At 41.1% G+C, this 25503-nt stretch overlaps 1 protein-coding gene across 1 annotated transcript; it reads right to left on the reverse strand.

The window, feature by feature from the left end:
* klf5l (Kruppel like factor 5 like) lies at positions 1–25503 on the reverse strand. The gene is made up of 4 exons (XM_085289819.1): positions 25252–25503; positions 12884–13817; positions 11895–11954; positions 1–3501 (listed from the first exon to the last, which is right to left on the reverse strand). The coding sequence occupies exons 1-4, from the start codon at positions 25390–25392 to the stop codon at positions 3323–3325; spliced, it is 1314 nt and encodes a 437-aa protein (XP_085145945.1). The 5' UTR covers positions 25393–25503; the 3' UTR covers positions 1–3322.

The raw sequence follows: 25503 nt of genomic DNA on the forward strand, positions 1-25503 counted from the left end.
AATCTATTATTTTATGAACATTTTTATTATTTTGTTGCAGCATCATTACTGCACAAACAAAAAGCAAAATAAACCATTGTTCTTATTAATTGGAACATAAACAATTTGATAATTTTCTTACACACATTAAGTATCAAAACAAAATTAAACAAACTCACATACGGCTGATCTAAAATCCCATTATTTTAAAAAAAGGAAAAAATATCAATATTATAATAGGAAGTAAAACAAATATTTACAAAATCTTTCGATGAAGCTAAAACTACAGTATGTACACAGTGGGTGGTCAGAGCTCCCTTCTTTAGAGAGACAGGAGAACTTGTTCCTTGGGATGAAAAATAAAATAAAACAATCAGATTTGAAATAACAGGATGCGTTTCCCCTGCAGGGATCTGGGCCGAACCTTCAGCCTCTCGATACAAACAGGGCCAAGCTAAAATGACAATAAGGACGATGCGACTGTTTAAATGTTCTGGCATCACGCACCCGTTACAGATAAGAAAACACCAGTACGGCTGAGTATTTGCTCACAAAGTTTGTTGTTTTAAAAGAACAAAGAGGCACAGTGCTAATGGTACGAGACACCTGGGAAAGCAACAGCAGCAGTAGGGATTACAACAGATGTTTTCCTTTTCAGCTGCTTCACTTTGAATGCTGCACGTTTCCACTGCAGACAGAGTCTTGCACTCTCTGGCTCCACTTTGACAGCAGTTGTATTTGTTTTATATTTTAACCCTCCTGTTTTTTTGTTTTTTTAAGGGCTCACGACAAGACCAAACAAAAAAAACAAACATAGACAGCTCTTAATCATTTTCAGCTTTGACATGTCTGCAGACGGCAGTTGTTCTTATTACAGGATCCAAATTCTGGACCTCTGAAATGCTGCCACTGTTACGTTCTTGGATTATTTGTTTAAAGAGAGTGGGTGTGCACGCACCGTTCACTTAGAAAAACCTCTTTGGTTGCAAGATTGTCGTCTTCTGTTGTAATAATCAGTGTAGATTTTGTACTGTTTTTATATTAGAGTACAATTTGTCTTTAATGTGCACATTATACCAAAACTATGCTCACCAAGTATCAATCAATTCATTAATATCATTAATAACAGTCCCTCAAGGCGCTTTATATTGTAAGGCAAAGACCCTAAAATAATAATCTGAGAATGTAGTGGCCTCGCTTTAAATACGTTTAGATAAAAGGCTCAAGGAGAATCACAAAAGCCCACGAATTTCTTTACAGTTTACCCCAGTTGAAAGAAATCTGACAGGTAATGTAAACATACTATACAGTAGATTTTAGAAATCTCCATCTCACCTATGTCATATAAAAAGACCCAACAGACCCCAAGTCAATATCTTTAAGGGTGTGTCTCTGTGATGAGGTTGTGCTGAAACTCTGTGGGTGGTGGATCTGGTCTGTGGAGAAGCAGCATGCTTGAAAAAAAGTGATAAAAACAGCCTGTAGTGAACTCTGCAAAATAAGGTAGGTAAACGTAGTGGGTGTATGCCTGCTGGTTTATAACTGAGGCATGAAAAAGTTCACTGCCACTGCAGATCAAACATTTCACTGCCTCTGAATGGTGAAAAACAAAACAAACAAAAAACAGTATGAACTCCAGCAGCACTCCTGTTATTGATCAGCGTGCAAGATTTACTGGAAGACGTTTAAGTCTGTTCTGAAGAGAAGCCGCACGAGGACACGACACAGCTGCTAATCCTTTTACCCTGAGAAGGTTTAGATCTCCACGAGGATCGTGTTTTCAGGAAGATGACTTTTAGTGCTGTTCACTTTACAGCATCCACTACTTGATAACATTTTTCCACGAATAGTGAAGGTTTCCCTTCTTTAGTGCTCAAGCATGTTGGAAGAGCACTGCTCAAAAACAGTGTGGGGGCGAAAAGCCTTCTATGCTTTCCAAATAAAAGTCAAAAAGATGCAACAGCCCCATCGATTAAATGCTAAGCATTCATGTGAATGTGCACTTCCTGTTCTTTCAGTTAATAGGGCCGCCTGTGAGAGCGTAATGTACCAGGCGCACGGCGTATTAACAAACCTGATTACATAATAGAGCTATCCACCCATCTCTATCTTTCTTGGGTTGAAGTGTTGAATAAATACAGGACAATTAAGCAAAAAGAGAGAAAAAAAAAAGAGGGTGAAAAACAGCGCTGAATGGAAAAGGAAAGCAAACACCAAACTGTTGTCATAGGAGCTCCGTTGCCACGGCAACAGGTAATGTCATGGATACAAACATTGGAAAATTGCGCTGCTCCGTGAGCTCAACAGGTATTACCTGTATAGAAAAACATGCAGAACTAGGAGATGATTAACTTTTCCGTGCAGTTTTCTGATTCCGACTGATCTTTTTTTCTCTTTTCTTTCTTTTTGTTTTTTAAAAGACCCTTGACCCTTCTACCACAAGGAAGTTTTGAAGTGGGATAAGACATTCGATAAGAAAAAAAAAAAAGTTGTCAAGTATAAATTTCAATACATTCGTCATATTATTAAACACACATACGCACACTTACAAACAAGTATGTACAGAGGACAGGCAAGTGTTTCCACCTCTTACTTACAGTTCATACCTCAATCGATAAAAGGCGGTGACAGAGGTGAAGATGATGATGATGTTGGCAGCAGATTTGTTTGAAACGTTCATGTTGTTGTTGCTGGTGGTTTTCTTTTTTTTCTTTACTCTTTTTAAAAATGCAGCAGAAGAAAGTTTTCCAGGATTTGATCAGAGTCCCAAGTCCTGATTGCAAAGTCTGCAGGGAGGGATTCGAATCGAGATTCACGAGCTGCTCGTGAGAGAGCATGTGATTTAGGACAAACTCCAAAATCACCACAGTGGTCGAATTTTTTTGCTAAACCGTCGGCTCTGGTTGTGAGAGTTCAGCAAACTCTGCAGCGACTGACTGCAGACAGATTTCTATCTAACATGGAGCAGCTCCAAAAGTCTTGTTCTGTTATCATCTGCCTGGATCCCCTTTGCTGTTTGAACAACAAATGAAACTAACCGGGTGAGAGAGCAGCTAGTAACTGTAAGGCCTGTTCACCCGACATGTTGACAACAGATATGCAGGTCTGTTATTTATTTAAAAACTTGTTGGTGTAGCACCTACGCTGGAGTTTATCCACGGGTAAACTTCACGTGCGGTGCAACTTTTAATTTGATTTTTGGACAACTCATGAAATTAAACACCAGAGCACTTGGGGGTGGGGTGATTTTGGTTTTCTTTCTGACTCTTATAAAGCTGATTGGTTCAGGCGGCTGTCTCTTTATGCAACATGGAGTGTGTCTGTATATGCAGGTATATTTGGTTTAGTTCTGGTGACGCTTCATGTGCAGAGCCAAATGGTCCGAGCGTGAGAAGCAGCGGCTGCAGGCGATGCACTTGAAGGGTTTGGCCCCGGTGTGTTTCCGGTAGTGTCTGGTGAGCTCGTCGGATCGAGCGAAGCGCCAGTCGCAGTTGTCCCATGTGCATCGGTATGGCTTCTCGCCTGCAAAAAGAGAAGAGGAGAGCGCAGAGGCGTCAGCTACATACTTTAGGTTTTTTCTTAAATTTCTTAAAGCAAAGACAAGTTCGAGTACACATCAGTCAAAGGACCAACTTTACTTGAACACACCACAGAAAGCGATTCCACTTTCCCACACTCAGTCATTCAACATAAGTGCTAAAGAAAATTCCTTTAACATACCAGATCGTGTTTTCTATCAGATATAATTTTAGCTCATATATTTCTGAGTGTTTTGATGTTTGGCGGTTTGTTTCCTGCTGTTTGAAATATTACAGTGATGTCAGCACTCTAAAAATAACATCCCTTCACAATAAGACTTGTGTGCCTGTATGACGTCTGTGTGTAGTTGTATTTCTAAATGTGGGGGGGATTGTTTGAATGGCAGTTAGCATGCACTTTTGGTGTTTACTGCTTCCTTCTGTAAAAACTCCTGTCTGACTTCAGCGAAACTAAACCGAGATAAAAATCTCATGAAACAGTGTTTCAGACAATGGGTTCAACCATTGTGACGGTGGTGTGCATAAAAACAAGTGTCAAATTGTGAAAGGAAAGATTTGAGTTGGAAAAGTAAAAAAAAAACTTGTTTTCACATGAATTAACAGAAGAAAAATGAAAAAAGACACAAAGAATTAAAGAAATTTTGCAAGGACCTTGCAGCAGTGTGTGCGTGCGTGTCATCCCAGCTCACTTTATGGACATTTTCAGCTACAGTTTCAATTATCAGACTTGGTGCATACGAGGGAGAAAGTTAAGAAGGTTGCTTTTCCTTTTTTTTTGTAAATATAACAGCAGCAAATCAAGTTTTTCTGCAGTAAAACTTGATGACTTCAAAGCATTAAAGATTAACGACCAATTTTCTGTGTGCTTGCATCAATCCTTTACTTCTGAATCCTAAAGAAACTCCACACAAACATCGCACCGAAACCATTGTCAGCACTGCAGTCTGTCTCCTCTCTGATAATATTTAACTGATGAGCGCCTGAATTGGATAACCAGAAGAAAATGGATGGATGGAGCTCGTTTTATTCTATCAGCTCAACTTTATGTCATTCTGTCAACTTTCTAATGTGATTATCATCAAAGTATTTTGCCTTCACAAGAATTAGACTTGTTTTAATATCCCATCACAAGCGAGTGAACATCAATAAGACAGTTTATCTGTAACCACTGAAAGCGGCCTTTGTGTCAGGAGTCTCGGAGCACAGCACGAGTCGTTGTTACAGGTGTGGCAGTGTTTGATTGTCACACTGCACATTAAGAAATGTAATTGTGAGATTGTACTTTTCCATTTTTTTGTTTTCGGAGGGGAGGTTATGGCTTTGTGCCATTTGCTGGAGACTGAAAACAAAATTGTTCAGAGGTGTGGATGTAAAAACGAGATTAGTGTTGTGTAACCCTATAGGCTCACAGCCTGCTTTGTTTTCATGTCATCAGTTGCTTTTTTTTTTTTTTAAATCCATGTTTTAGAGAAAATTAAAAGGATTATTGGAGAAAGTACAACTTGAACTCTTGCAAAAGCACAATGTCCCTGAATTGTTGATTGTCTGGGACATAAATCATATTATGCTCCTGTAATTATAAGGTAACAGTAGTGGGTAGTAATGGGTAAGGAGGTATAATGACAGAGAACCTGTAGAATGGGAATTCAAAACACTGTGGAATAACGAGTTAAGTAAATCTAGCACGACAGTTATCTTACCCCACCCAAACATGGACATTTCTCTGCTGTGCCGCAACGTGCTCTTGCCAAACAGTGAGCTAATCATCAACAAAGAGAAAAAAAGGCGCAGTTGAAAGGGTTGGTATGCACATGACAAGAGAGAAAGAGGGGGAAAAAAGTCATCTTTCATAGCCAAGGTGGAAATTAATGTTCAGGAATCAATGCGAGGCCTGAGCACAAACATAAGTGAAAAGGAGATAAGCAAACAATAAAGGTCTGCTCAGGCCAGATTCCTTCAACTTTGAGTCGGTGCTTTCCAAAAGAAGAAAAAAAAAAAGTTCATGCCCTGATTAAAAGTTTAAATATGGCGTTTTCCTAAATCAAATGCCCCAGTTCCAGGAAAGTATCCAGACTAGATTTATTATTGGTTCCAATGCAGAATAAAAGCGATAGCTTTATACCTTGTACTGTTTGCTCACTGTCAATAGACTGTAGTGTTGTTGACATTCCAAATAAGCAATCCGGTAGATATTCAATGCCATAAAGTATAATTTCTAAGACTCTAAGTTCTGTCTGATAGGCTGAGGTAACCTATCAGGCAGTGTCGAGGGAGTGTGCCTCTCCTCGGCTGTGTGGGCCATCAAGTGCTCATTATTAGCATGGGCCCTGTTTGTGCTGATTAGATAGCTTCTGTTATTGACCATCAATCACCAGTGACAGCCATTATTGGAGTGAGTGGGTCCAAAGAGCAAAGGGCGGGCGGAGAATTTAGGTGACAGGAAGGAAATGCAACATTTTGTGCGTCTTATCCTAAAAAAAAGTGTATTTGCAATTCACATTTCCAAATATTTTGTCCTCAGTTAGTCCAGCCACTCTTCTGGGCAGGTACAAGCTAAAAATAACAGGACCGCAAGTGTGCTAGCTCAGTGGATCATTGGGTTTCTCTACTATTTTCAAGCATCTTTACCTTAAAGTGCCTTGAGATTACTCATGTTCTTAACCGGCTCTAAATAAATAAAAATTAAATGATCATGAACACGTTAATGGATTTTAAACAATCCAACCAGCCCCGAAACCCCACATTACAGGCACTCCAGCCTCCTTTGAGGGCAATATCCTGTTTCTAGAGGTAACCGCACTTGATGTGTGTGAAGAGGTGGAGTGCAAATGTCTCCATATAAAAGGTTTAGGTTCTCAACCCACAGGTGTGTTTGGTTTTCCTCTATAGCTGCGCTGATGAGGTGAAAAGCACAGACGCCTCTCTCAGACTATTATCCCTGAAAGCTACAGCAAACATGACGGTGAAATACGACACACACACACACGCAGAACAAACAGACTTGACTGGTACATATATAGACGGTGGATAAAAAGAAGAAAAAAAACTTGCATAGGATCCCTTCCTTTAGTCAAAGGGGGGAAAATGGGTTTGTGGGAGATTTACTACACATGCATGAGAAGGTAAAAACTGACACATCCATCATGTATTGGAACCTCATGCACTAGAAAAACTGAGCTTTGACAATACTGAGACATTTCACAAAGAATTTAACTTTTTTCTGGCTGTCAGCGCTGTTCAAGTGGAAACTGGAAATTTGCATGACTTCGCTGTCTATTTTTAAATCGCTTAACAGGGACGCTTCTTAAAAGGTACCAGTACTCAAAAGACTTCACAGGCATTTGTGTAGCTGTTTGATCAGGTGGCCGATTACAAACGGCAACGCCATTATCTCTCTCTTTCTCTAGAATGCACACATGGGTGGCTGTAGCTCAGGTGGCAGAGCAGGTCAGCCACTAATCAGAAGGTCGGTGGTTCGATCCCAGGCTGCCTCCTGGCTGCATGCCAAATATCCTTGGGCATGTTGCCTACTGGTGGTGGTCAGAGGGCCCGGCAGCCTCGCCTCTGTCAGTGTGCCCCAGGGCAGCTGTGGCTACAATGTAGCTTGCTATTGCCAGTGTGTGAATGTGTGAATGACCGAATGTAGTGTAAAGTCCTTAGTGACTGAGTAAAGCGCTATACAAATGCAGGCCATTTACCATATATTAATGAATGCATGAAACACACACATTCAGAATCATGACGATCTGGGTCTTAACTTGTGCACAAAACTGATTTTTCCAAGTTGTTTTTGTCCATAAAAAAACAGCAACAGATTTTCTAACCTAATGCATTTCTATACCTTCTGCTTAATGTCATGGCAATGCACACTCAAGTAGAATATACCAGAAGTGTAATAATAACATTTTATAACCACCTCTACCTGGCTTTACTGAGTCAAAGAGCAAACATTTTCAGGCTCTTCAGGACGCCAATAAACTCTTTGTGGACCTCTTGGCTTTATCAGCTCACTCTGTGTTTGTAAAGAGGGCTGGAGGGTTCCCTAATCAAACTGATAGTATTTTACTCTTTAGACACACACATGTAAACACACACACACACACACACACACACACACACACACACACACACACACACAACTGCAAAAGCCATTGTGAAGAGCTGGAGTGGCTGCTGAGGCCACGGTCAAGGTTACGCCCACGAACCAGTGGGAGGTGCAGACTGTTATCACAGACGTGCCGATGAGCACAGATGGCGATGCACTTAAACAATATTCACATCAGATGCTCCCTCAGGGGGTTCATGCCGATTGCCTCCACAGAGGGCACCTGGGCTACGGCCGCTTAGCTGCTCTTCCTCTTCCTCATTCAAATGGGCGACCTGTATGTGCTCCATCTTGTTAAATGTTGATCACAGTAGTGGATTACATAGCCCGACCCTTCCTCTGTATAAAATTAAAAATGACACACTAAATGCACTTTAGAGGAAATATTTTGCTTATTTTCCATAAGGTGTAATCTATGAAAAGATTGTAATAACAATATATTTTAGGGCTTCCTCTTGGGATATGTAACAGTCACGTGTCCTGTGGGATTGACTCTAATATATTGTGACAGCATCAATATATCATGGCAGTGTCATATCTTAAGCTATTATACAATTTCCAAGTCTAATCTTCAACATAAGTAAGCCTAACGTTACATTAGTCATTACACTTTACTCCTAAATATTATTACTTCATGTCCTGGTTTAGTACATCAGCACTTTATACCTCAAGATTTACTAACTTCCATTATTTGAATAATTATATCACCAAAGCAGCTACTACATATCTGACTAATCAGTGGTTATGAATTTGGGTTTCTTTGTCCTTTTGGTAACACTTTCTTTTAAGATCTTTATATAAGTATGAGATTATAGGGAATAAGAAGCTTATACACACTTATAGCACAATATTATGGTATATATTGTTTAGCAGTCTTGTAGCTGCAAAAGAAAAAAGTTAACTATTAATTACACATTATTATATAACCTTAAGCAACTTTATGATGTAGAGGTTAATGCCTGTAAGCTCACCAGGATTGAGACGTAATGGCTATTAGGAATAAGGAAGGAAGGAACAAAAGAAATAACATATAACGAACCAAAAATGTATATCTATGATTGAATTATAACCTCATTCGATGATGTTAATGGCCTTTATTATTTCCTATTATGCAAATGTGTTATTATTAGTCTTCAGTTTAGTTGTCTTATTATCTTTTTTGTAGTGGGTAACAAAGTAACTCTAAGTAACTATAGCTTATTAAAGTACCTTAAAGTTTTGTTGCAGAGGGACTGAAAAGTAACCAAAGATTTGGTCACATGTAAAAGTAAACTGGAGCCAAAAGGTCTGTGTACGAACATTAGACCATACTAGACAGACTAATACAGCAATTTCAAGTTTCCATTTCACTTAACATGCAAATCTTTAATCTGTGGGTGGGAATCTGAACATAAAGATCTTTACTTAAAGAGGATTTCAAGCTCAATGAGCCACCAGATTGTTGGACCCTATGTGTATATAGATTTAAACCCAAGCCCAGACCGGGGACCTGCAGTCTACAGCAAATGATTTGTTAGCAGTAAGTTGCAAAAGCACAAGTCTGTTAGCCTGGGAAAACATGACTAATGCTTTGTGAAAGACTTATAGAATATTGTATTGTACGTACACACACACACACACACACACACACACACACACACACACACACACACACACACACACACACACACACACACACACACACACACAAAGGACTTCCTGATACTATTGCCTTAAGAAAAACAACTCCTGTCTCTCTGGCAGTGAACTGAAACAGACATAAATGAGGGATGATGTTTCACCACATTAAAGGTTCTGTGCCGGCAGACTGTTGATGCAACGTATGTGTTAATACCTCACAGGAAACCCTGTACACACAGACTGACACCAGTCATGCAGGCGTACATTACTATGTAGTTGTTAATGAGCCATCCCAATTAAACACTTTTGGGTTAATCGGGATCAATAACAGCCAGTTTATCACCATTGAACACCGTGAGTAGCTGCTGGTTCGGTGGTATAAAACGGTGGGAGACACGATTCTCGGTAAATGTCTCACTTTTGATTTTGTGACTGGTTCATAGTTACACACCGAGTAAACAAACACTGCAATCCTATCAGTCCTATCTATCTATCGATCTACAGAATGTAAACATGGGTTTAAACTTGGCAGGTCCTGTTAAGATACTATGTGTAGATTAATAATAAAATAACGATAATCTCTCTAGAAAATAGATTATTTTCAATTTCTTTGATAAGAAAACTACATACAGCATTCTTTATGAGTTAAAGGTGTGGACTGCTTCAACTCAGGCAAACAGAACCAATTATAGAAAGGTTAATGCTGTAATGTAACTTTAAAAAGGTCAGTGTGAAGTCAGTGGCAACTTTATAGTGTTTGGTTTATATTTAAGGTCCAATATTACGCACCGATTCATGTGTGTGACTAAGTTCAGCAACCCAAATAAATCTGAGAATAAAAGGGGGGCCTAGAACGCAGCTGTGAGGCACTCCACAAGCACAGTATGCAGATGCCTAATCAATAGATAAGCCAAGCTATTTTTAAGGCCGATGTAAAACGACTATCCATCCAGCAAATCACATTTGTTACGGAAATACACATAAAATAACTAAACCTTGTGTCACATATACTGTATTGTGTCATGATATGCCTCAAATACTTGCATTAGCTTTGTAAATTTCTTTTGATTTGCCTTAAACATTTCCTGGAGTTCAGAACAGTCGGTGCAATGTTTCTTTTACATGCTCAACTTATGAGTCATCAACTGAATGCAAAACAAGACCAAACAAGCCTGGTTTGGCCAGACAGCAAGCGAAGCCTTGCGGTGGGAACCGTGGACTGACCAAAACAAGTAAACCAGGAATCCTTGGTCAGTGACATGTTTGCTGCTGTGGGATCTGCTAACCGTGACGCACTCTTTGAAATGAATGCCCATGACTCCATCACGCACTCAGCCTACGTCCAGTTGCGGTTTGCTAGTAAGACGCATTTAGTAGCCGCATCGACTTGCCAGATGATTATAAGGATGGGACGTGCACTGCGAGGTGTGTGTGGGCATGTGAACGTCTTTGTTCTGCTTTGTAAAGGTATCTGCACGTGCCAACTCATAAATTCACTGCAAGTCACACCTCATGACACAGATCTAACGCACGTGGGCAGAATATGAAATTCGACATTGTAGGTCATAATAAAAGTGTCCGAATTTTGTCTACATTTGGTCATGATATCGTAACAAACTGCAGGTTTGGAGCCACAACCAAAAATACTGCTTAGCCAGTGATACAGTAAATACTGTAAAGGTTACTTTGTTTTCTTTTCACAAACAACAGGCGCTGAAACATGCGGCTGAAGCCACTGAGGTCCACACTTGTCAGCGTACTCTTTAATTGCTCTTGTTTTGTTTACCATTCTCACTGCATGTTTCGAAGCCTGTTTGTCTTTTGTGCTGCTGCATCCTGCTGCTTCAACAGCCCAACTTCCCCACTGGGATCCATAAAATTTCATCTTATCTATTTATGACCGCAGAGAGATCTGTTTCTATTTGTCTGTTCATTCACGTGTTCACGCTTCGCTCTGTCAATATTTTCACACTGGAGGAGCTCTGCAGCTTTAATTGCATGAGTAAATCTTCAAAATCCAGGTCTGGGGCCTCTGGGAATTCACAGGTTTCATCTTACAGAAGGGAAATACATTGAAACCAGCCCCTCCGCCCCCCTGCTCCGTTCTCCGAACCCCCTACCTTCCTCCTCCTCCATCCTTCCTTTCAGGAACTGAAAAGCAGGAGTAACTGGTTTGGCCTTTATTTAACTGCGTGTCTTTCCTCTTTTTTTTTTTTTTAACCCTTCTTTTCTTCGTCCTACCCTCCTCCCTCGGCCCTTTGTTCTCTTTCACTGGGGACGCTACGTAGACAGGTATGAACATGTATAAACACGGCGCAGAAAAAACAAAAACTCAAATATGTTGCTTCTGTGCCTTTTCTTTTCATTGCGTTTACCTTCTTCATCAACATCATCTCTATTATTGTTGCTGGGTGTATCGAAACTGGCGCCAACATAAAGCACAAATAAATAAGCTTAAAGCAACTGAACTTAGAGGATGACAAAGATGCATGACTGCAGCATGCTGCTGCTTCACCACCTACAGTGTAAAGTTAAAAAACTAACTTCCAACCTTTGAATGTTTGGTGAATCAATCCTAAATTAAAATTGGTATAAATTTGTAAATAACAGCAAAGACTGTATTTCAGCCCTCGGGGAGATTATTTTCTTACCTGTGTGTGTTCTTTGGTGTGCCTTCAGATGGGAGCTCTTTGTGTAAACTTTGGTGCAGCCTGTGAGGAAATAACAGAGGATCATAAGCCAGGAGGACAGCTGACAGGAGGACACAGCACAAAATCTGTCTTCAACATGAATCATTAGGTGTTTACTTACTCATAACATATTAAAAGTACACTGTTTGGATAACATAATGCAACATCTTGCTTCTAATTTAACTGCAAATTTAGTTGAATAGCAACAGGTTGTAGTCTTTACTGCAATGAACAGTTAAAGGAACAACGATAATATGTATTATTTATAAAACGAAGAGTAAAGTAACTGATGCAAAGTTTGCTTTCAGCCTGGTTTTTGCACATTTTCTCTCACAGTATTAATGACTGTGAGGATTTCGTTTGCAGGTCAGAGCCGTGCATTGCCGAAAGATTTGCATGTGTGTTGCTTTGGGTATAGAGTTTATTTACATTCAGTGACACTGGGAATTGGACTAGTTCATGTGTGCAGATATGGGATTGACTGAACCATGCTTTGTGTGTCCCATTGGTAATTTAGAAAAGATTGTAAGTGAAGCACCGACTGCCCTGAGCCGGCAAAGTGTACCACTTTTCGCGCTTTCAGGTGATGTCACCAGTAAGATCCCAGTACAGCGAGACAAAAGCTGCCCCTGACTGGGCTTTGGGGGCATGCGGTGAGGCACAAGAATCAATGTGTTGCGTACATCCTGGTAAGCTGCAAGGTTTGACTTGTTCATGTTGATTTTGGAAACAGTTTTGCCTTGAGCATCACAATGGTACATACCGGTCCAGACAATAGGACATGCAAATGAAAGTGAAGTCAGATAACGTAGTTTCATTTCACATCGGCTCATATTTTTATTTTCATTTCAGAGAATCGTTGTTAAAACCAGCTACGTGGGTTTACTTTCTAATGGAGAAACTTCAGTTGTAAACCATAGTTTATAGTGATATGGAAACAGACCACCCACCTGGGTAGTCGCAGAAGTGAATCCTCCTCTTCTCCAGCTCTGGGTTGTTTCGCCTATTGTATTTTGGACCTGTTAAGACACCCTGGCCGTGTGTCATCAGCATGGCATGATGAGACATCCCCGCTAGCTTTATTCCTCCCATACGCTGCTGGTAAGGGGGTGGACCCTGGGGTGCTAGGCTCAGCAGCTCTGCCTGGCCGTCTGGGCTTCCGGGCTGGGAATTTGGTGGCGAAGGCGGTAGGCTGTGTGGCGCTGTGTGCTGGGATGAGTTGTTTGGAGAGTGCTGGTAGTAGCTGGGATGATGATGTGGCAGTTGGTGCTCTGCCATCATGTAGTTGCCGTTGGTCGTCGGCAATGTGGCGTTGCTGAGGTTCAGCATGGTCCTGCCGCTGCTGGAGCCGTGCGGTGAGGGACTGTTGTGCGATAGGGTCATGGTGAGGTCGCCACTGCTCGCGATGGGCATGTGGTAGACCTGCGGCTGTGGAGGTGGAGGTCCGATGTGAAGCTCTGTGACCAAGTTTGGCTGCTGCTGCTGCTGAGATCCTGTGGTCACGTTCACCATTCCTCCAGCGCTCATGTCCGGTTTTATGAAAACGTTGTTGACTACAGGCGGCACGCTGAACACCGAGGTGAAGTCTGGAAGGGCCTGGCTGGTTGGGATGGAGCAGGGCACCTCCATCCCGGGTTCCGTCTTGATCTGCTGTGGTGTGAGGGTCTTGGTGTTGGGCCTGTAGAGGCCTGTGCGGAGGTGAGTGGTGCTGGGAAGGATGACGTTGATGTTGAGGCTGTATGGGGTGGCAGGTTTGTCCTCTGCGAAGTACTCGTCCACCACGGAGGCGCTCTCTCGTCTGTACTTCTTGTCGGTAGTGTCATTCGGGGTACTCAGTAGAGGACTGCTGTGCTGGGGAAGGTATTTGTCTAATTCGAGTTGAATCTGAAAAAGAAAAGAGACGCAAAGTTAACAGAAATACTTCAAATGTGTACTGAAACTAGGGGAAAAAACATTCACACAGTTATTTCACAAACATCCTACCACACCCTTTAAATAACAATACATCATAAGCTGAGATTTGCACATGACTGTTGCTGTTAAAACTCACAGATCCCATCCATCTACGACAGACTTCCATGTTCATAGTTTTGGACTCTTTTCATGTGCTTTTGAGTCCTAATCTGATCAGCGCTTTAAGAGATTATTTGGTGAACGTGGATGCAGAAAGTTACACCCATTCCATGAAAAAGGAAACACAGCATGGTTGGAGGATGCTGTTTCTCCCAGCATCCTCCTTGCGTCATAGCTCACATTCCTGTTTCCTACTGAAGCTCAATGTCCTGACAAGCAGCCACAATTGACAGTTGGGGCAGATAGCTAAAAAGGGAATTCACCTACAAGTAAACCTTATAATACTGTAGCCTCCAGGCCTTTAGAGTGCATCACACCTGCTATGTGCTTGAATGATCATTCACTGACAATTATGCAGCTGCAGCAATAATCCTGGACACTGTCATATAAACATGCATACACTCTTACAGGTGATACACATTTAAAAACAAATGCTTCCCTGCTGAAAGCTGAAAGCCTTGCCCCTTTGCTTTCACTGCGCAGCAGGCTTTTGCCAGTAAAAATCCATTGGGACAAAGGAAGGGACGTGTTTTACATTTTCATTCCATTGGGATAAAGAGAAGAAGATGCAAACAGCCAACAGCGAGAGCAACGCAGGTAGAATTCCATAAAAAAATTGTAAGGAAAAAAAAAATGCAAATAGATTCAAACCTTCAGTTAAGTTTCATTTACACAGTGGCAGACCAAGCACATAAGTAATCTAGGGTCACTTTACATAGTCTGTTCAAGTCTTGTCATCTTAAAGAAGCAAATCTGACAACTTCCCCGTGACCGAGCACTAGACAGAGAAACGTCCAATAGAATCACATTTAGAGAGGGCGACCATCTGCTGCAACCGGTTGGGAGAGAGGGAAAAGCAAAAAAAAAAAATTATTGAGAAACAACAAACAATACCAACAATGGACAGGCTGGCGGGGCCTGTAATCGTAGACCTGATGTACAGAATGAAAGAAGACAGAGATGAAAAAGCCCAGGCTACTGAAAGAGAAGACAAAACTAATGACGTGCAACAGTGCCAGGCAAATACCTGGAAATTAAAAGGAAACAGAAGAGATGCACTGCATCATGGGAGGTCCCGATGGACGTATAGCAGCATAAATAAAGAGAAGGTTCCAGGCCATATAATCTAGTTCTAACTATAGGAGTAAAGAACTCTACTGGATCAAAAATGGTAAGATGAGAAGGCAGATCATTAATGGCTTTGCATGTAAGGAAGGTTTTATATTTGATAATTAGTTTGTTAATAACTCCCTATTATATAACTAGTAGCTAATTAGCTCTGTGTAAATAAGATGTGATTATCTGGTTCCGTGTAGTGACGGGATCCCCAGCTGCGCAGCGTTCTTGTTCCTAACAAGTTTCTTTTTCAAGGAACTTGTGATTTCTCAGATATCTCACAGTGATGCATATAGAAGGCATCCCACTTTAGCAATTCACTCACTAAAAGTTGCACAAGGAAGGTTATAAAACCCATTTTTCACCTTATACCTCATTAATTTTGATCCACAGTACTTACATCTCTATGACTGTATTTTTTATTTGTACTCCTCTCGCTAATTTAAAGATGGTGAGGTCTACATTAAAAAAAAAGGCTTGAAAGTTGGAGGAGGCCAAGAAAATTGTAAAAGTGAGACACTGTATGGGTGTCTGCTACACAGGTTTTCAATGCAACAGGTAGCATTTATCATTACAACTACCAGAATGTCTGCTGGAGCACAAAAGAACCATTTTCAGGTGACAGGATGAAACAGACAGAGTGAAGAAGAAAATAAAACTGCAGATATTTTCTTCTGATTAAGTGGAAAACATTTGATTTTCATCCAAAGTGCACCTTGGCACCGTTTCTCATTTAAAGTCTACATGTGGACTATTGCTCCTTCAGAGGTGCACAAGCTGTCAAACAAAAAAAGGATCTAGACTGCAGAAGCCACACACTGTGTCTACGATCATAAATGCACAAAGCCGTTTAATGCAGGCTATTTATATGCTGTACATATGCATGCAGAATTTCATACTGTTCATGCACACCAACTTACTGACAAATTAAAGTTCACACGAGCATGCTAACACACACAAACAGGTAGAGAGTTGGCTCCATGGGTGTGGCCGACAGTCTGATGCACGAAGAAGAGGAGGAGGGAGAAAAAAAAAGGGGAGAAAGCACTCACAGCTAAACCAAAACAAAGGCTGAAGGCATGAGAAAGGTGCAGTGAAACCTAAACACTGTCAGGTAAAAATAGACCTACCAGACAAATCTGATCCGCACAGTGACGACAGATATACACCCAGGATGATGGGAGGGAGGAGCGACCAGGTTAAAAAGAGAGGTGGGGGTGGGGGGAATCAGGAAGAACAAAGGTCCGGAGAAGAGACGGAGAGAAAGCCACGTGAGCGGTAAAAGTGATGATTAATTCTGAAAGTGATAGTTATGTCTGAATGAGTGCAGCTAATCTAACGGGGACATCTGATTAGATTCAAAGAGATTGTTTGTAAAGATTTCCAAACTCCAGAATAAACTCACAAACTCAAACCAAATACTGCGCTCTGCCAGTCACTGAAACATAATGTTCACTGACCAAAAACGTGTTATTTCAGCACCAGTTATAGTGCTTTTTGGGGTGATTCGAGATTGGAAGACAAGAATTATTTTAACTGATCTCGACCCGATCGGTGGGAGAGTGAATTCCATGAACTACGCCCCTTCCGTGGGAGATCACAAATCCACAGCTCGCAGTAAAATCCCGCTCTGAAACGAGCCATTTGGGACAAATGACCTAATGAGGTGCTGATGCGTTGGAGGTCGTGTCCTGCAACCGAACAAAAGAGCAGAGCGGGCTTGTTTCAATGCGCTTATTCTGCAGCGCTGCTTCCAGTGCCAGCCCCATCATCACACCAACACACACACACTCTGCTAATAAGCTGTTGATGTATTTGCACACACAAACCTTGGGTGGTTATTGGTCTGTGTGCACTTGAACTTGAGGAATGTGTGTATGCTGCATGAAAATTTCTACTACGTGCAATTCAATTTACTTAAAAGGCGCATCCCTGTTTTTACTGATGGTGGGTAACAATTAACAACAGAAACAATAGGCAAATGCATGAATTAAAGAGGCACAATTAAGAAGGGAAAACTAAATCTATGATGAATTCAAAATGAGCAAAACTGATTTTACAGTGAAAACGAGTTTTGGCCAAATGCACCAGTCGCTGAAGTGGTTTACAATAGAAATGCCTATCATGCATTCCAAACAGCCTCGATGCAGTGATTAGTACTATAAACATGACAAGAACATAAACCTGAGGGCGGGGAATAAATAGGAGTATTATTTGTGTCGTGTACGTGGGTTCTGATTTTCTGTTGGCTTATTCTTAACTTATTATTCATTGTGATTCTTTTCTAATCCTCGCCAAACAAACTCAAAAAAGTCATTGTATAACGAATAAGCATACTCCTTGTGTTTGAGAGGACGAAACAAAGTACTAAAGACTGGCGTGAGCGGCGTTCCGTGCCTTTTTTGCATATTGCTATATGCACATGTCTCTGTGTGTACATTTGTATGTGCGTATTACTGTTAGAGCGTGTTTCCTGCAGGGCTAGGATAGATGGCCGCCATTCATCGCCGGTAAACTGCCCTGTCATCAGTGGAATCTGAGCACCTGGTGAAACGAAAGTCTTGGGTATTTACTGAGGGGGAGAAAAAAAAGTGAAAACAAAAACAGACTCTCTGTTTCCTTCTGACTGAGAGCTCCTTTCACGATGGGACACAAACAGGTTCTGTAGTGCCGGGGTGCTGGCAGCTGTCACCTTTGGGTGCCCTTGGTCATGTCCCCTTACTGGACTGATGTTGATCTGTCTTCCTGTCAGCATCTGTACGCTGATACAAACACAAGCAAACTCTCCATATGCTCTTTTCATGAAGGCATGAAGAGAAAGGTTAGGGCTCTCATCAAAGAACATTTACAGAGAATACCAGCTACTTGGAAATGCACAGAATGTACATATTTTTAAGTTGACCAACTTTGAAAGAGCTTTAAAAATGCAATCGACTTAAAACGAGTCCCTGCCAAAAGCAAGAACTCTCCTGTCTCGACTCTCACCAGACTTCAGGAAAGGTTTAACGTTATCACTTCAGCCCCATAAACAGGGCTAAGGTTAAAACCCTCTCCTTTGCATAAAAGGACGTATTTCCTTCATTTGCCCTACAACTATTCTGGGTTTCTCTTTTGCCTTTAATTCATTAACAAGAGAAGCACGGTGATCTCAAAGGAGTCCAGTGGTTTACAGTTCAGAAAGTCTTTTGTTTTATGTGGTAAATGAGGAGAATATCTCTCGGCAAAGACTGAGTTGGTTAATAATTGGAGAACATGTATAACTGTTCTGCTATGAATCCTTCTGCCTGATAACAACAATCTCTTATCAGCTGTGTTCAGGTTTATGGGGCAGAGTGGGAGTTTCCACACTTCTGGCCAATTTCACGTCCATTCTTAAAGGCCCACTGTATCCTTTAAGGCCGACTAATACAATGAGCAAAAACTTTACACTACTCATCAGTAATAATGTTCACACATAGCAGCATATACTTGTCTTTGGACTTGTTGGTATTTTTCCCTTCACAGTCACTGCAACCTCAAGTTTCCATTCATTATGAAAATTAGCCTTCAGAATCAAGCTTGCGTGAGGCTCTAATACACTGAACATATCTGCAGTCATACTCAAGCTGGTATGATTTCAAAACATCCACATTCTTTGCTTCTTAGCTGTAAGGCATACCTCAATATAAATATTGTTATTCATCTCTAAAATATCTGTGAGATCCACCACACGCATGCCAGCATCATCGAGAATAGTGTCGTTTTCCGCCTGCACAGAGTAGCCGTGTGAATCCTGATTCAAACCCTGAAAACCTCCAAGCTGCAGGGTCAATCCCCCTCCTCCTGCTAATTGCAAAACAAATGGCTTCGTCTGCACGCCAGTTTTCTTTTATGGCTTTCAGGAATGCAATGGTCGTTCGCCTTTGGATCTCCATAAAAAACAGAGCTCTGCGTCAGGGCTCCCTGGCTGGGAATCAACAGAGCAGAAATCATGACAAGGTCATCAGGGCAACAACAAGACCTTTCATACCACGGTGATGTTTTATTGGCACGGATGATCACAGAGAAATAGAAGCGTGTTTGACTTCCCAAGAAAGTGACGAGCTTTCCAGGGTAAAAGTGGCAAAGTGAAACAAGCCAGCAGAATTTGCTTTGTTTTAAAAATGTACTGCCTCACTGCTTTAGTAACATCTGAAGATGAGTGAAGAGGGTGAGAAATCTTTCGATATTCACCCAAGTGCCTTCTTTAGTGTCTGATTTCCTTACCTGGATGTTTAAGCATGCGTTAACTATTGCATAGTTTTGTTACAACTACATAATCTGGAAAATTTGGGGGTATTTTATATGCCACTGATGATGTGGCATAGCTAATAAACTGTATATACAGACACACTACTATACTGTATATGCTACTGCACTGACACATAAAATTGCAAACAGTAATTTTGAATAAGGACTGTTTTTCTTGGTTTACAGTTCTGAGGTAAAAGAGGGCAAAACCGATGTTTAGGCAGAATCCTCAGGAACCCTTCTGTGGTCATTGTTCTTTTATTTACATATCTTAATTTTAGCTCTGCTTCTAGCAATGACCTGCAGCATGAACTAGCACTTATAAGTCTCTGTCTTTGCTGTTAATCATTGTGTAAACCTACGCCGTTCTGAGGCAAAGTCTTTGGAAAGGAAATAACACTTTCCTTATATTCCTGTTACCACTTTGCCCAAACGGTGACCTTTTTCACACGTTATCCTATTTCTGTCTCTTATTTCTTATCGGTCTTTGTTCCCTGTTCTTCCAGAAAATGGTCTCTCAAGATTAGCCGGCAGTTGGGTTGAAGAAACTGAGGAAGTCCAGTATCTCACTGCATGTTTAGAGATAACAGAGATTTTTTTTTGTCTCACCACAAAATGATTTCTGCTTTTGTTTTTCCCTCACAAAAGCAGTTTTGACTGTTTTTCCAGACGAGCGAGAGGGTAAACAGTGGTGGTCATTAAAGAGATTTTGCAGCTTCGGTAGATGAGTTTGCAGACAATAAGCATTAGGAAATGGCAGAATATGACTGTCTGCGGGCAGCATGTGTTGTCTGGTATGGTAACACAGCCGGGCATGATGGGGAGAGCTGACATCAGCAGACCAAACAAAGTGAACAGAGCAAAGCATGAGTCATGCTAGGAATTGTTCCTAGGTTTCTTGTTGCTCTCAGATGCAGTGTGATCAGACTGATTTATGGGTGTGAATACAATAAGGTTTATTAAAAAGAGACTTTTGAACCTACAATGTATTTTCCCATATGAATCAAAGGCGTTTGTCTTTAGACAACCTGTTTATTGATATGTGGCTACAAAACACACAATGGCAATCAACAGCAGTGACGGTTGAGTAAACAAAAAAAAACAAGACAAAACTGGCAGTTAGGTGAGCACAATAACACGCATGTTATAGATGAAAAAAAAAAATCAATAAATATACGAGTAGAAGAAGAGTTCCTGGAGCTAGATAAATTTTAAGTTCACTTTAGATAGAGACAAAAGAAAATCGTCCTAGATTTCTCAATAACGCAAATAAAAGTGTTTCCCCACAGCAAACTTCCTTTCACCGATCACTGTAGGGATCCCTGCAAGTCGAAACTTGTAGTCAGCAGACACTTGCCCAGATGCAAATTCAGCTGCATGTGTTGTCCTGGAAGTCAAATCATTAGTCAAACCAAAACCATCTCAGACCTCAGCTGCATGTCAGCCGCGAGGGCCATATAAAGGAAGGGTTGTGCGACTATAAACTAATGGGGGAGACCGGGGTTCACAAAAGAAGGCAAGTCTGGTCAAAACCATGGCACAGGAAGGATACACCCAAACACACCACGCGTATCCCAGGAGGTACAACTAAAATATTTATAAAGCCGTATCTGAATATTGATCTTCAGGAAGCATTCAGCGTGACTGGCGACATGCTCTTGATCTATGCTCCATTAAGTTATTCTGTAACCTACCCTGTCGTCTGCGCGCAGTCATACAGGAAACCCACAGGTGATATAATGACAAAAGAATCTGGAAACAAGTTTCATATCGGTTACTTATTCCGGTATTAATACTTAAGAACATGAACAGATTTGTTCAAGTTTTTAAAAAAAATGCAGTGTGTCAGAAGACTGACAAAGACACAAATGATGCCTCAACAATACCGTAATGAACAGTCAAACCTTAGCTGAAATGTTGATGCCTGTAAGGACTGGTTCTTTTCTAATAGTGACACATCATTTACAAGAGAAAAATGCACAGCTTTTCACCCTTCAAGCTTTTCAGATTTGTGGTTTTGCAACATAAATGAAGAATTCCTTTCAAACTCATCAAGCAGATTTATGTGCAGGCTGAATAAATGCCCGTGTAATCACAAGGAATGTATGGCTTTTAAAGAACTAGTCTCAATATGCTTAAAGTAAATAGAAGGAGAGGATACAGCACGATGACAACAGTAACAAAGGGATAATGTTAAACTATTAGTGTTTATTTGTAACACCAAACTCAAGAGTCCTGTGCTCACATGATAAGTTTCTGTATATAAAAAAAAAGTGTGCAATACATGAAAAGGTGTCCAAAATATACGGGCACAAAAGAGGTGGGTGTTAATAGCCGAGACTAGTAAAGTTGTGGGCCATTTTCGAGGTAGTACGCAACTGTGCATGAAAGTGCACAATGACAGGGAGTTAAGTTCCGGAAATCAGCCATAAAGTGTCTACATATGCCCACGTTAATGTTATGACGGCATTTCGCTGCAGAGTCGAGAGTCCAGAGAATAAAGTCCAGTTATCAGTTATGAGTCAGGCCAGAGAAAAAGAGCACGGATCTGCAAAGGAGTACGAGTATCCATGAATTATCCAGAGAGCTGGACTTTAAGGTTACAACGTGGCATTTACAGTGGTGGTCCTTAAAGTTATTAAACTGGTAGTTTTTAAATATAGAATTCTTTCACCAGCCTTGTCAAGCAACTACAGTTTAAGCAGAAAGCATGTGGTTAACCAATGATCTCGAATCCAAACCTCAAGTTAGCCACTAACTTCTGAAAACAAGTCAAGTTTTTGCTTTAGTTTACCAAAACCGAGCTAAAAAGATCAGCTGGACCCAGACTAGCTTTAATGAATTTTCTGTGACTTATTAAAGAAGACCAAGCTGCTGGATCTGCTTTGAAACATTTTCCAAACAGCACGTCTCAAGATCAGTGAGTTCATTCGCTAATTTTGTTTTATGGCTACAGAAAAGCAACACTATTTGCATTTAAGGCAAATTAGGGTAATTTACATCTGGCTCTGTATTTAGATTATGTAATTATCTTATATTTTATATATTTGTAATTTATATTTTATTGTGATTTTATTTGTACTGCGATTTTAATGGAAAGCACTTTGGTGTACTTCGGTCTTAAAAATGTGCTATATAAATAAATTTTGATTTGATTTGATTTGATTTGAATATTCCAGCCATTCGAAGTCCTGGAGTTCGACCATTCCCACTGAGTTTTCATTGCCACCGTGACTTTCTCACGAGGTCGACCTTTATCATCCTCTCTTTTGCCTCTGGGCGGCCTGTGGACATGCGAGCCCTGCTCAGACAGGTCGGGCAACGTACGTTTGTCACGACATCACTGGAGTTAAGCTCTAGTATAATTCCACAAAGACCACTGCATGTTACAGCAATGAGCACCAAACAAAACAGCAGCTGAATTCTGGCTGCACGAGCCAAACATTGACGCAACTGCCGAAACTGACACAAGTCACACTGTTGGAGAAAACAGTGGCAAAGTTGATATTAACAACTATACTTCTATGCTAACCTTCATAGTTGATCATATCTGGAACCTAACAAACAAGTCTCGCTTTTTTGTCTTGTGATCATCTCAGTGACTGACAGTTTAAAATCGACGCTTCTTTTTCTGGGTTCACGCTTTCAGACATTTTACATTTCAGTTCATGGAATTCTACAAGAACACAAACCAGTTTAGGTTGTAAAATACTTTAGTTTATGGCAGCCATTGTGCTCTAAATACATCTGCAGGAAGATAGGCAGACAAGGTAGACCGTGTTTTCCAAGTCGTACAGAAAACTGGATGAAAATCTAAAAAGATTACTAAAAATCAATCACCCACACTACCCACAGTTGCCTTATCCAGTACCTGAGCATGATGGCTTAACTCAGAGTACCAATGTTCGTCCCAGCATCTCAAAACTTCTCTGCTCGTTCCTCCGCTCCCTTTCATGGACACACAATTGAAATGAGCCATCGCGGAGCACGACAGGGTTCATCATTTTAAGCTTTTTGCGGCTACACACAGTGCTCTCACATGTCTTAGAGGTTGATTACTTCACACAGTGATTTTCATTGAGACAGCTGTAATAGAGGAAACGCTGGTGTCCTGTGCTTCCTTGCCCAGTATTCTCCCTCTCAATTAAGTTCATGAAAATCTAGCTTTTCAGTTTTAGGGTAATCCTGTCTAAAAATATCTGCTTTAGCACTGCCTTGTTTCTGGAATAACTAACTACTAAGCAGGCGTAATAGGCGATGGTCATTGTTATATAGAATAAAGGTTTTTTTATGTATAGTTTTTGATCAGAATATATAAAATAGTTCCGTATAGAAGAGCCACAAAATATAAAGCATCACCACTGAAAGTTCAGTGATGGTGCTGGTCAGGCAAAAACTGAAGCAGCATAACCTGAAACAAATGATCTGCCATTAGAAAATATAATACAAATATTTTCCTCCATACCACAGCAGCACAATGAACTTCATTCAAGTTGTACAAACATGCAGATATCTAAATGGTTGATGGCTGTGGACAGATGTTTGCACCCGTCTAGTAGCAAAGCCCACTGAGCCTTTTCAAAAAAGCTTTTAATGTATGCTTTACTCCCATGTTTGCCGAAAGGCACAGCCTGAATCCAGCCCACTCTGCTAATGATGTTTCAGGCTGAACCTATTGCGTGCAGACACAGCCTGTGAGAAACGTGTATCATATCCGCATATATGAACCTATGGAATAAAAGCCAGGAACAGACCGCAAACATCTTTAACCTGTCAAATCCACTTTGGCTATGCTTTGTTGGTCACGTGCAGCTGGCAGAGTGGCTTTAGCCTTAGGTCTGTGGATCAGCTACTTGTTTACCAAATATGTGGCAGGAGACCAAACTCAGCACCATACAAAGGCGTTCGGTTTCTGTTTGTGCTCTGCTGCGATCACGCAGGAACAACACGTGCTTCACAGCCATTTAACTTTAATGCCGTCGTCATGTCTCTGCTGTGAATAGTGTACTGTTTTTGCATTTATGATTTTCTGAAAACAATTAGGCACCCCATGTATCTCGTGTATATATCTACATAAACCATGAGATGCTTGCTGGGAATTTCAGGAAGTATCCCCAGAAAGCCTTGCACAGTGAGCTCTCCAAAGCACTGCAGTGATTAATATAGAAGAAGCTGTTTTGCAGAGTTCTCTAAATTTCAACCTGATGCTATATCACGTGACCAAAACCCCAAGATAAAAAAATATACAGGTAGGGATGGTGAATAAAATTTGAGGAAACAAGGTGTAATGTGCACATGTACTCAGCTTCACTTGTTAATGTGAAAGATTATAAAAATAAACATAGCAAACATGTATGTAGCTTTTCATTTAACAGCATATAGAGAGCAAAAACAACTGCCAACAAGGGCAGGCTAGAACACCTGGTATTGCGTCCCCAAAAGTATATTAGCAGGAATGTGCATGGCTTTCCCCGCTGTATCCACATAAAACCTTATAGTATATGATGAAAAAACCGCATAGCGCATCAAGTTGCCACAAGTTTCTCCAAGCTGCAATTGTTTTTAACCATCAGCTGCGCCTCTATGCAGGACTTCTACCTGTTGCCTGCCCGCCTTTACAGGTGAGCTGCTACATGTCACATGAAAAAGCAGCCTGATAAACACGACACACATTAGCCCCTCAGCCAGTTACATGACTATTACTGTTTGCTTATGCCAGAAACAACTACGTGTTGCTTAAAGCGGCACGTGGTTCCCATCCTCTGCGAAAAGCAGCGAACACCTTCAAACTCTCAGGTAGGCCGGATCTCCGGCTCTCCTGAAGCCCGGCCGCGCTCAGCGGGTTGGGGGAGATTCTTACCGCGGGCTTGACGTCCTCGAACACGGACGTGTCCTCGGCGCCCTCCGCTCCCGACATCCTCACCGGCTTCAGCTGCGTGAAAACTGCCCTTTCTTCAGTCGCGTGGGGCGGATTCATGGCCAATCCTACACTCGTTGCCATTAAAGTTTCTGCTTAAACAAGTTTATCTTTTTTTCAGAATTTGTTTTTTAAGTGCATATACAGTTACTAACGTTAATAACGCCCTACTGGAGCTGAATGCTATGGTGTAAT

The sequence above is a fragment of the Mchenga conophoros genome, linkage group LG10 (genome assembly GCF_057382185.1).
Source record: "Mchenga conophoros isolate Kocher_MC1m ecotype Shallow Benthic linkage group LG10, M_conophoros_male_GT1.1, whole genome shotgun sequence".
Classification (NCBI taxonomy): Eukaryota; Metazoa; Chordata; class Actinopteri; order Cichliformes; family Cichlidae; genus Mchenga; species Mchenga conophoros.

Excerpts from the sequence above, each read along its gene's own strand:
- klf5l (XM_085289819.1), bottom strand. The coding sequence starts at position 25,392 with ATGGCAACGAGTGTAGGATTGGCCATGAATCCGCCCCACGCGACTGAA. Across the intron at positions 13,818-25,251 it reads TCGAGGACGTCAAGCCCGCG|ATTCAACTCGAATTAGACAA; the intron begins GTAAGAATCTCC and ends TTTCTTTTTCAG. Across the intron at positions 11,955-12,883 it reads TCACTTCTGCGACTACCCAG|GCTGCACCAAAGTTTACACA; the intron begins GTGGGTGGTCTG and ends ATTTCCTCACAG.